At 36.2% G+C, this 12,149-nt stretch overlaps 1 protein-coding gene across 1 annotated transcript; it reads right to left on the bottom strand.

Moving 5' to 3' along the window:
- Positions 1-9,525: 9,525 nt before the first annotated feature.
- On the bottom strand, positions 9,526-12,149 carry LOC113527641 (ecto-ADP-ribosyltransferase 5-like). Its single transcript, XM_026915642.3, has 3 exons — positions 11,983-12,149; positions 10,723-10,813; positions 9,526-10,630 (listed from the first exon to the last, which is right to left on the bottom strand). Exons 2-3 carry the CDS (start codon positions 10,804-10,806, stop codon positions 9,926-9,928), a joined length of 789 nt encoding a protein of 262 aa, XP_026771443.3. The 5' UTR covers positions 10,807-10,813; positions 11,983-12,149; the 3' UTR covers positions 9,526-9,925.

Genomic DNA, 12,149 nt, shown 5'->3' with positions numbered 1-12,149 from the left:
TCAGCAACATATCTGTTCATGTCAAGGGGGCACCTAGAAAGAGTATCTCCATCAACATTTACCTTTCCAGGTTGGTACCGTATGTCAAACCTAAAATCTGACAGTCCTCCCACCCATCTAAATCCAACAGCATTCAACTTGGCTGTACTCATAACATATGTCAAGGGATTATTGTCTGTGTAGATGGTAAACTGTGGGGCATAAAACAAATAATCCCTGAATTTCTCACAGACAGCCCACTTCAGAGCAAGAAATTCCAATTTGCCTGAGTGGAGTCTGTAATTCCTTTCAGCTGGTGTGAGGGTCCTAGAACCATACCTAATCACCCTGAGTTTGCCATTATGGTTCTGGTAAAGGACTGCTCCAAGCCCTTTATCAGATGCATCCGTGTGGAGCACAAATGGCAGCTCAAAGTCAGGATAGGCTAGAACAGGGGGGTTTGCCAGGGTATCAATCAACTTAGACAGGTATTTTTGATGTCTCACTGTCCATGTTACAGGGGTCCTGGATGGTAACTGTGTGCCCCTTCCTTTTTGTTCCCCACATCTCCCTAAAGACTGTCCCTCTGGGTTGTCTTTTGGTTGCAGAAGCTCATAGATGGGTTTAGCTATTCTGGAGAAGTCTTGGATATATGAGCGGTAGTAGCTTGTAACTGTCCCAGTGAATTTTTTCAAAGGGGCAAAATCACAAAATAATTTAAGGGAGGGTCCCTCAACTGAAAACAACACAAAACACAGTAGGCCATTACAAAGTAAAGGCAAAATAAAATAAAGGCAATCCACAGATCACTACAGCATATGCATGAAAAACAGTCAATAAAGTCTTTTTGAGTGCAAAACAACCCACTGCATTTATCATTTTTCAAAATAAAGGACAAAAAAAACTTATCTGGTTAAATGAATATTCATCTCTAAGCCAAAGTATGCACTGAATCCGAATACTGAAGTCCTCGATGATGACAGAAGGTGGAAAAAATCCAATAGTCCGATAGCAAGATATCACAAACAATCGGCAATACGAATTTCCTTAAAACATAGCGTGCGTTGCAGTTCTTTGAAGTTGATTTGTCCCACGATGAGCACAGAGTTTTGATGAAGTTATTTCCTAGTCCATTGATGAGGCATTCAGGGTAAAGAAGAAAATGGAGAGATAGAAACAAAAAGAGTTATGATTGAGCTGAAAACCTTAGTTTCTCAATACGAACTCCATTTGCAGTAAGGTTATGTAAGTGAAAGCCATGCTTTCTCTTAACCAAACAGGTATCTCTTACTCTACTGCCTACATCCATTTTATCCCTTAACATAGAAAATCCTATAGGGCCCCCTGGAACACAGTAGAGGACTTACACCAAAAAAACAACATAGTAACCGTACTATGGTCGGTTACAACAACAAGTCTCCGCACACCCCCAACAGTCCTTGGTTTTTTGTCCCTCAGGGCAAACACCAGCTCAAGGTCTTTGGGATCAATGCGTACCCCCTTGACCGAGACCAAACGGCCAACATACTCACTTCTCGTTTAAACAAGTCACATTTTGTCGGCCTGAGTTTCACTCTGTGGCTCTGCAGGACTCTTAGGACCTTTCTCAGACCTTCTACATGGTCCTCAAATGTGCGATCATAGCACAAGATGTCATCCAAGTATGGAATACAACACTCGTCTCGTAATGGGGCAAGCATTTCTTCCATACTGCGTAGAAACACAGCGGGTGTGTTTGTCAGCCCAAAAGGGATTGGCACACACTCATAAAGTTCCCATGGGGTTATGAATGCTGTCAAGTCGCATGACCCCTCAGCAACAAACCCCTGGTGGTATGCCTTTCCCTGATCCAAAACAGAAAACCAACTGTACCCACCCAGGGTGTCTGTGAGGTCCTGGATTCTTGGGAGTGGATGCCGATCCGGGACGGTGTGCTGATTCAAGAGTCTGTAATCTATACACAGTCTGAGTGTCCCATCTTTCTTGCGCACACAGACGACAGGTGCTGAGTAAGGGGATTTAGATTTCACAATCCAGAAGGTCCTCAATGTACTCCTTTACTTCCTTGTACAGGGGCTTTGGAATGGAGGTGTATGACTTCTGAATGGGAGTAGTGTCCTTGAGTGTGATGGCCATTTCTAAACTGGGTATACACCCCATGTCACTGTCATCTCATGCAAATGCTGCAGATTCCTCATGCTACTGGCTAACATCCACTGGTGGGTCCCATTCTGATGCCACACTACCCCCTGTATCCTGCTTGATGCCAGGAGACTCATCACTGCTCACCACCTGGGTGGTATCTGTCATGGTCTGACTTGGATCAGCAGTTTCTAATATTTTGACAATCGGTTCAATGCTCCCTAACACAGTCCTGCAGCACAGGGTCACATCGTGTTTTGTGTGGTTGCCAATGGGTACTCTGACATGGGGGTTTTTGCCTGACAGATCTCAATTAGGCTATCACCAACATCCAGCTGTTGTAGCTGAGGATTGTCATCATGGGGTTCAAAGAGCACAAGTGGACTTGACATGTCAAATGTGGGTGGCACTTTACACCTAAGATGCTTAAACTGACCAGCTGGAATAACTACATCATGCTGTCCCACTCTCAGCTTGCCCAGACTTACATTTCTATTATCAGTGAGTTTTGCCTGAATAAAGTTAACAAGTGTAGTTGCTTTGTCATCATGGAGATTCATCACACCACGAGTGAATTTCACAAGGGAGTTATGAGCTCTGCATCATCCTTTGGTCCCGACACCAGCTGCTCGATTACATTGAAGCCAATGAGAGGACAGTCCAGAGGTACGCTGCTCACTAGGAAGGGCACTTGTATTGAGAGGTTTGGGAATATCTGTGTATTTGGGGAGGATGCCCTGGTGAATAGTGCACAGAAACACATTCTGAACTGTGTGGGGCTCATACTCTATATCCACGTTATCTTGTTTGGATGCAAACATAACTTTCTGTTTTAGCCCTATCATTCGGTATAGAAACTGCTAGGGACTTTCATGTTCATGTTGCTTAGTGCTCATTAATTCCTGGAATAGCTCACTGCCACTCTTCTCGCTCAAATGGGAACGCAAGAAGCTTTTGAGCTCACTGAGGGGGAGGTCATCCTTATTGATGAGAATGTCTTTAAACTGCCCTGGTTTGCTAATGCAGAGCACCCCTTGAATACTGTCACTTTCGGAATATTGTGCTTTTAGTCCCTCTTCCGTTTGCTTGCACAGGCCATGGTAGTTAATGTCAGCTGCACTATCTCTGGCCTGACCCCCATGGACCTTGAACTCTCTATGATGAAGAAAAGGTAAGTCTCTTAAGGGGACCATGCTATTAGGCCTACTCACTGTGTGGCCTGATGAGGCGTGGCTATGAGGTCTAACTGCTTTCAAATGTTGGGGTTGTGTATCTGTCAAGCTGTTAGCTGTTGACAATCAACTGCTTCGGCGTCAGCGGACTGAACAGGGTCAATATTGGCAGAATTACTGTTTATCTGTTCTAATACCCTGGTAGGTGTGGATGGGGATGTCACCGTCATAGCCTCATTCTCATTACATGACATTGTGGGTTGACTGACCTCAGCAGTAGGACTGGAAACAAGCTCAGCAATATCATCTCTCAAAGATAGCAAATGAGAGAATCCCTGATCCTCTAAGTTATGCAAAGTCTTACAGTTTAAATAGATACAAATGTAATCAAAACAACTCTCCTCACCACCCTGTAGTAGACTGGAAGGATCCAGGTCATCTACTGGTGTGATGTTCCTGGCAAAGTGGAAAAGTTCCTCTGCTGTTAGGGCATGAAGACTTTTCTTGATCTTCCATACCAGTACTTTTCTTTCACCATCATCCATAATGACTTCCTTTGGCCAGCAACGTCTCACAGTCCAAGCACCTTCAGCAAGCTGCACTGCACTCCTCCAGCTGGGGCTCCCCTCTCTCTGTGGTCCCTCAGCTGCCTCAGTGTCATGCCTGCAGCCTCACCCTGCCGGACTGGCGATGTCTGCCTTGGGTTCGTAGATTTATGGATCAGCACCATAAAAACATGGCACAGAAAACCATTCCCCAAAACACACAATTTCAGCCTTTCTTTACACAAAAATACCCCAAATCATACTTTAACTCAACAATTGTGACAATACATTGTTGGATGTCACATAAGCACACAGAAGCATTCTGTCATTCAGCACAGTTTTCCAAAGGGCTTTTCTCAGCTACATAAGTATTTAAACAGTTGTTTTTTAACACATTCTATACATTTTTATTTCACGTTATTTCAGTTTACGAGTAGGAAAAAGCATAGACTACACAATAAATAAAGATGTACAGCAATGATATATTTTCTTAGCCAGTGTATGTTTAAATGTCACATCCAAAAAATTGCAATAGCTCTTTGTTTTGATTTGAATTTGACTCATGATCTTTGAGCTAATAAATAGAAAAATAAAAGTGTTTACCTGTAAAATATCCAGAATAACTAAAAGAAGGAAGAATCAAGACAATGATTAAGTGTGTGTCGAAAACACATGAAAAGTAATTTAATGTGTACAAGTAAAATGTTTTTGAGCAGAAAATCTTGTAAACAGGATTTACTAAGGCAGTATCCCAGATTTCTAAATATCCCAAAGTTACAACAGATATATAAACATCTCATAAATTTCCATCTCTCTCTTTCTCAACTAGTGACGAAGTTTTGACAGGAAAAGTGAAAAGGTGTGTAATGTTTACTGCTCTGAGATATCTACCATTTTCCCCGCTGATATGTTTACACACTAATACACAGTTATGTGTACTGGATGTATGACAGAAAAGTGACAATAATTAAAACTGCAAGTAAAAGAAAAATATGTAGGCAAATAATCTACACCTCAGTGCAATCTTTAGCAAAGACACAACCAACTTGTTAGAAGAGAAAAAGAAGCACTTAAAATTAGCAACAAAAACTGAGTAAAAATGGCCACAAACATGACATATCTTAGAAATAAATAATAATAATTATAAAAATATAAAAATAAATAATAATAATTTTAAGGCAAAGACATAGTCAATTTCATTTACATAAAGTAGTATATTCAAGAATCATATATATATATATATATATATATATATATATATATATATATATATATATATATATATAAATGTGTGTGTGTGTGTGTGTGTGTGTGTGTGTATTGTATGTGCATATTTAATATGCATTTATCTGTCTATTAAAATGATATACACTGCTGTATAAATTTTGTCACTTGCTTGAATTATATGGTAGAATAAATGTTTTGTTGTTCTTTTTGTTGTTGTTAGTTGACTGATTTTTATTTAATTTTCCAAATGAATAATCTTGACAACAGGGGGCATTGTAATTTTTGTCAGCACCTAGGATGTTTATTTATTTATTTATTTATTTATTTATTTAATTTTGCAGACAATGTGGTCAGCAGGGAGTATTGTACATTTGCTCAGCTGCTATGATGTTCAATTTTATTTTATTTTATTATTTTATTTATTTAATTTTATTTATTTTTCCAAACCAATAATGAGGTCAGCAGGGAGCATTCTGCATTTGCTCAGCTGCTATGTTATTTATTTATTTATTTGTTTGTTTGTTTGTTTGTTTGTTTTTATTTAATTTTTTTTTCCAAACCAATAATATGATCAGCAGGGGGCACTCTAACATAATTTGAAGTCTAATTGTAATTCTGTAATCTTATTTACTCTTTAAATTATTTTTTTTTTCTAATCAAACACTTTTAATTTGTTTTAAAACTTTTAATTATAACATATTGAAAGCACAATTCCTCTCGTTATTAAGAAGTCTGAAAATGAAAGCAAACTAGTCACATTGAGAGTAAAATGACCAGAAATATTTCTGCTGCCGTTATTTATTAAGGCTGACTGTGCCCCACCCCCTGCGTGACGTCATCACATCCCTGCGTGGGATTTAGAGCCAAATTGCTCAAACCGAAACTAAGTGTAACTGTAACAGGAGAGAAATATGCGACTAGATACAGTTTTCTGTTAAATATTATTTCAATATGGTAAACACACAATGTGTGAATCAAGTGTTACAGCAGAATTTTTAGGAATGATAATATTGAAGGAAAATATTTATACTGAAGTTTAAAAAAAAAAAAAAAAAAAAAGCTGTTATTGTTGTTATTTCTGTAAGAATTTTTTTGAATGTTAATTAGGCCAACATCTTAATATGTAGTCAATTTTATGTGTACTTTGTTCATCCAGCATTAGAATATGATGATGGGCTTGGAGAATATCTTTCTTTCAGAAAGTCAACACCTTGAGGATTACAGAAATTTATCATGCATTTGGGGATTTTCTTTTAATGGCAAGAAAACTTTTTTTTTGATGGAAATTTAAAAACCCAATATATCTGAATTTACCCTGTGTTTTGGGTATTTTATCTCATCACCCATTAAGTTTACCAGTCAGCAGTGTTCAGTAATTGATTTATATTTTGTCCCCTCCCCCCACTTACCTTGTCTTGTCTGTATTTCTGTCTTTTATTCTTCTTCTGTGATTTGATTCATTTTCCTTTATCAGTTTACATATCATTATTTGTCTTTTTTTATTCCTGTATTGTCCCTTTGGTTGCTCTTAATGCTTTTATTTTGGTTCTCTGTGATTCCTTTGTGTTTTCTTTTGTCTTTGCTTTTGCATGATCTGTGTTAAAATTTGTTATTTGCCCCCCTCTCCATTTTGTTTTGTTTCGTCTCCTGAGATTGTTTTTTTTTTCTTTTGGATTTGCTTTGATCCAACTCCTATAAGCCTAGCCTAACCTTATGGAAGTGATTAACTTAGACAAGGCTTTCTGCCCATTTCTATGATGCTAAAACTACAATAGCACTTTGTGTGAGTGTAAGTAATGGATTATTTAATGGATTTCAATGTACTGTGGGACACTATATGCAAAGCAATCTAAATGTAGACCTTATAAAATCTGAGAAACTGCCTCTTTGTAAATTTCTTTGAACAGTTTTCACCTTCTGGGCTGTATAAAATTATTGTCTCATTAAAATTATTGCCATATTATTATTATTATTATTATTATTGCACTCAAATACAAGTCTTTTAAATTCAAATTCAAATTTGACTGCAACTTCTAAAAGTATTTGGAGGTTTTACATTTTACAGAACCCAGAAATTATTTTGACCATTTCCCTCTTTTTATTTATAACCTATAAGCTGGTTTTCATTAATCAGCCACAAACAAAATACTTTCTTTCAGGTGGAGGAAGGGGAGAAATTTTGTCATAAAAGTAAGTGCTTAACCTGTATGTAACCTGTATGTAATTGTTGTGTAATTGTGATGTAGTGTAATTTGTAAGAAAAACAGGACTCCAGACATAAATTGAAACTTTTATCATTCCTTTATTAGAATAGAAATTGAACAGCTGTGAAAAAATGTTTGCTTCTTCCTGAGAAAAACAAATAAGTTCCATCACATCTGTCCATCCATCCATCCATCTAATAACCAATGAACAAGCATCCAAAACCTTTATATTTTAATCTTAAAGAGGAATTCTCACATGTTTATACATGTGGTATCATTTTGACTGAAGTTTGCACCTTTTGTTTTGCTCCTGTTCCCATTCTATGATTGTGCAGTGTCCTAACATAAGTGTAATGGCAATTTGACATTAAACTGTGTGCAATGCTGCCACATGTTTTCCTCACAGCATGAACTATTACACATTAGACATGGCGAGGTTTTTTCTTTTGTTTTGTTTTGTTTTTATGGCAGTGTGCGCACACGAAATCCATCCATCTATTAGATAGATAGATAGATAGATAGATAGGAGAGAGGGAGGAGCACTAGCTGCATAAGGGGTATAGAAAACCTTTATTCTGAGTTTAACCCGATCCTAAAGTCACCGGATCCTCTCAGAGCATTCTCTCTGATGCTCCCACTTTTCCTAACTGAAGTGATACATAGATCACATGATACATAAACTTTAGGATATTGATCACTCCTTTCATCCATCCATCCATCTAATCAATTAAAAAAGGCTTACTAAAGGAGGTACTGTTGTTGATAAAAGTCATGATAAATAAACTTTAAAATATTGAACACGAAATCCATCCATCTATTAGATAGATTGATAGATAGATAGATAAATAGATAGATAGATAGATAGATTGGAACAAACGTACAAAACCTTTCATTATACGTCATCTTAAACAGGAATTTTCACACACATTTTCTTGTGCTTTTGTCCACTATTTGTCCCTCTTTCATTGATATTAGTTAAGAAGATTTAAGTAAAAGCTTTTGAATTCTCCTTTTGTGCCAACTTTGAGTGAATATGTGCCCTTTCGTACTTGACTCCTATCTTTCCCTGCCTACAATGGGCCCTACACATCAGGAGAGAGGGAGGAGCACTAGCTGCATAAGGGGTATAGGAAATCTTTACTCTGAGTTTAACCCCTCAATCATAAAGTCACCGGATCCTCTCAGAGCATTCTCTCTGATGCTCCCACTTTTCCTAACTGAAGTGATACATAGCTCACATGATACATAAACTTTAGGATATTGATCACTCCTTTCATCCATCCATCCACCCACCTATCCATCCATCCATCCATCCATCTAATCAATTAACAAACATCCAAAATCTTTACATTATACATACAGGAATTCTCAAATATATAAACACGTGGTATCTTTTTGACTGAGGTGTGCGCCTTTTGTTTCACTTTTGTTTTTGTTTGGTACATGCTACAAAAAATGGCTACTTCTGTCATAATATTAAACTAAATTTGGAAATTTGGAACTAAAATAATTTAACTATGAGATCAGGAGGAAAAAAAACGAGGACCATGACATCCAAATGAGGAAGACTATGTTAAAATTGACGTAGACGCACAGTATCGGTGTGCAAAAAAAACAGCAGAAAAGCAGAAAATGTGATAGTCAAATAGTCACTAATCAGATTGCTAAAAAAAAAGACTACACTTAATACACTTCAATGTTTTTTTTTTTTTTTTGCTTTTCTGTTCTTGTTCTTCATTTTTGTTAAGGATCATCTTATTTCATTTGATACAATATATCTGAGATTTTAGAGAAATAAATAAGAAAACATCACCTCACAGCTCACTGAGGATTATTGTGTGAGCCTCACAGATACGTAGTTAAATGTATTGTTCACTAATTTTCTGCTTTCTAAGCTTTCTGTGGTCCACAGGAGTTCAAGAAAAATGACTCCACAATACAGGATTTAGAACCTTTGAGAACAAAATATCTGCTTACATTTCAAACGCCAGTGAGCATTTACAGTATATACTGTAATACTTATATTTATAGTATAAACTCATTTATTATGAAAAACTTTTATTACAGCAAATAAACCAGGTACATGTTAAAAATGTAGACTTTAAATGAATTAATACAGGGGTTCTCAACCTGCCCATTGACTCCATTTTAACCATTTAATGGTATCACCAGAAAAAGACCATTGGAAAAAAAAAATATATATATATATATATATATATATATATGCATTTTTTAGTTTTTAGTTTCTTGGGGCTATAATAACAACAAACATTTTTTTTAATAAACTGACCACACAATTTTTGTATTATGAACATTCTACCAAAAGGTCTTTTAATGTGAAAAGTGCATGTTTAAAGCAGTGCATGTTGTTACAATTCATGCATATCTCTTGTTATTGAAGATTATGCAATGTGTAGAACCTAGGAGCATCAGGTCATCCCTTTTTTTGGATATTCAGTTATTCATTTTTGGTGGTGAGCTACAAAATGTTTCTAGATTCCATTCAGACAAACTCTCAAAAATTGTTAAAATTACAATGATTTAATTATTTTTAGCAATTTTATAAAGAAATAACAAAAGCTTTTACAACAATACATGTTAAGAAAACATTACATCGTGTACTAAATTATCCAGCAGTGTTAGCAGTGATGCTATATTAACATCCACACATTTGCATCTGCATTTCTTTTTTAAGTAGCGCACAGTTCATAACGCTACACTTCCCAGTGCTATGTAGAGTGTAAATGACACTACAGTTCATCTGGTTTTTTTCAATATTTGTGATTTTGAATTTTTCAAAAGGTGGGATTAGCACCTCTTCCTCTTTAGGGAGCACAGAAATATTGGCTATGTTTGCACCAAAGCATGTCGTAACATTAAAACAGGAGATTCCGCCAAATGTATCTGACATGTTAGTTGTAAGTGAAGTTGATGCAAACCTGCCAAATCGCATTTCATGGCCCACAACATTTGTATCAAAACTAACATTGGTTCTGCGGAAAACATGAGTACATTTCTTTACTTGATGAATTTGTATGGCTCGTGTTAGCAAGAAATGAAAGGCTTTATAGGTGAACTTACGGACATAATTCCCTCTGCCTGAGCTCACAGCTTCATTGAACTGTTTATAAAGGTCAGAACTTGGGTCTGTGTAGACCTTTATTATTCTTGTAAAATAATCAGTAAATGTTGAGTACTTTTCCCAAATGTTTTTAAAATTTTTATTAGATTTTAACTCTTTTGGTAGAATCTTCTCTGTAATCCGCTTGTACATTCTGTCTGTGCAGCATTTAAATTGGTCATCAACAGAATTTTCTGCCATGTCCAGTCCAATGACAGAATCTGATATCCATTTCAGGTTCTATAAAAAAGTGTGAAAAAAAAAACATTGTTCTTACAAAACTACTGATAAGAAAATGTCTGCTCAATGCATAACTTGAAATGGAAACCCACCTCTGCGTAGCAAACAACTGAAATGATGATGACTGCAGTGGCAACATTTTTGGCAAAGGTGGAAACCTTCACAGCTGTGTTCATTGTTAATCTGAAATGCAAAGCATGCATATTCAAATTTGTATACAATTGTATACAAATTAAACATGTATATATCGATTTGTGTATTTATAGCTCGGGGTGAGGATGTAGTTTGAGACAGAGCTGCTGAGGTGACATGGTGATTTTTTTTAATAAGATGTGAGGTGTTAATAATCAATATCTATTTTGTGGCAACTATTTTAAAAATGAGTGAGAAATCAACTGAATTTGTCAGTGTGGAGATTATTCATAACTTTGCTTTAATCTTGTAGTAGTACTATATAAAATAAAGGGAATAGACTTTATCACCCATTCCAGGCAAATTAATTACCTGAAGGCCACATATTAACATGATGTTCCCACAACATATTAAGTCATGGATTCAAGTAATATAATTGGTGGTCATGACTTTGGTACAGACAAATAAATTTTAATTTATTCAACCCAATGCAGTTTCAGTTCAATGTAGTAGTAGAGATGGCATGATCTGATACCCAGGACTGGCATTAGTATTGCATTACCAGTAAAAATGGTGGATGAGATATGTATCAGCTCAGAATGAATTTGATCTGATCTTGTAACTGCAATTGGTTTTGGAAAACCAAAACCAATTTTTTTTTTTTCCCAAAATGAACCAGATATATTTTGTCATAAGACATAAGGTCTAGACATAAGGTCTAATATTTTGTCCAATATTGTGCCAGAAAAAGAGGCATGCTGTTTTATGCACACTCAGCCCCATGTACTGTCTCCACCACAGGCAACTGTTGGACTAGTGTTTAATCTGTAGTTAACTGTGAAAACCAATGTGTGAAATTTTGGTATTAATTCGTTACGATACGCACATAACTCAACTATGAATATAGCCTGAAGAGAAAAGTATTTCTGCCTTTTTTTTCTAATGTTTGCTGATACAGTGAAATAACACAATGCATAATATCAACATGAACAATATTGAAAACTTCACAAACAACCTCATATGGTTTGATAATACATTTTCTAGCATTAATAATTCCAGTTGCCTAGTGAATAATGTTCTCATAATACCATGAATAATGCAGTATTACGCCTTAAGTACAATGTACAATGCTTGAAGTTTTGATAATACTATAATTATATCTGAGCAAACTGAATGTGATAGACGTAACATAACATTTTCGGCATGATCATAATACTCACAGCTCTGATGGTTTCAAGGCTTCTTTAATAGTAAGAAAAAGATCAGTTTCCTTTTCCTATAAGCTACCATGCAGAACAAGGAGGTGCTCAAACAATCACCACTGATGTTCCTTCAATCTGCTTAGCTACAGGTAATAATTGTTTATTTCCCTATATGGCTTAAGCTG

The sequence above is a fragment of the Pangasianodon hypophthalmus genome, chromosome 12, assembly GCF_027358585.1.
Source record: "Pangasianodon hypophthalmus isolate fPanHyp1 chromosome 12, fPanHyp1.pri, whole genome shotgun sequence".
Classification (NCBI taxonomy): Eukaryota; Metazoa; Chordata; class Actinopteri; order Siluriformes; family Pangasiidae; genus Pangasianodon; species Pangasianodon hypophthalmus.
Note: the sequence above shows the minus strand (reverse complement) of the source record. Positions and strands in the feature narration are given on the sequence as shown.

Coding starts and splice junctions, on each gene's coding strand:
- LOC113527641 (XM_026915642.3), bottom strand. CDS start 10,806: ATGAACACAGCTGTGAAGGTTTCCACCTTTGCCAAAAATGTTGCCACT. Junction 10,631..10,722: donor CAGTTGTTTGCTACGCAGAG/GTGGGTTTCCAT, acceptor ACTTTTTTATAG/AACCTGAAATGGATATCAGA.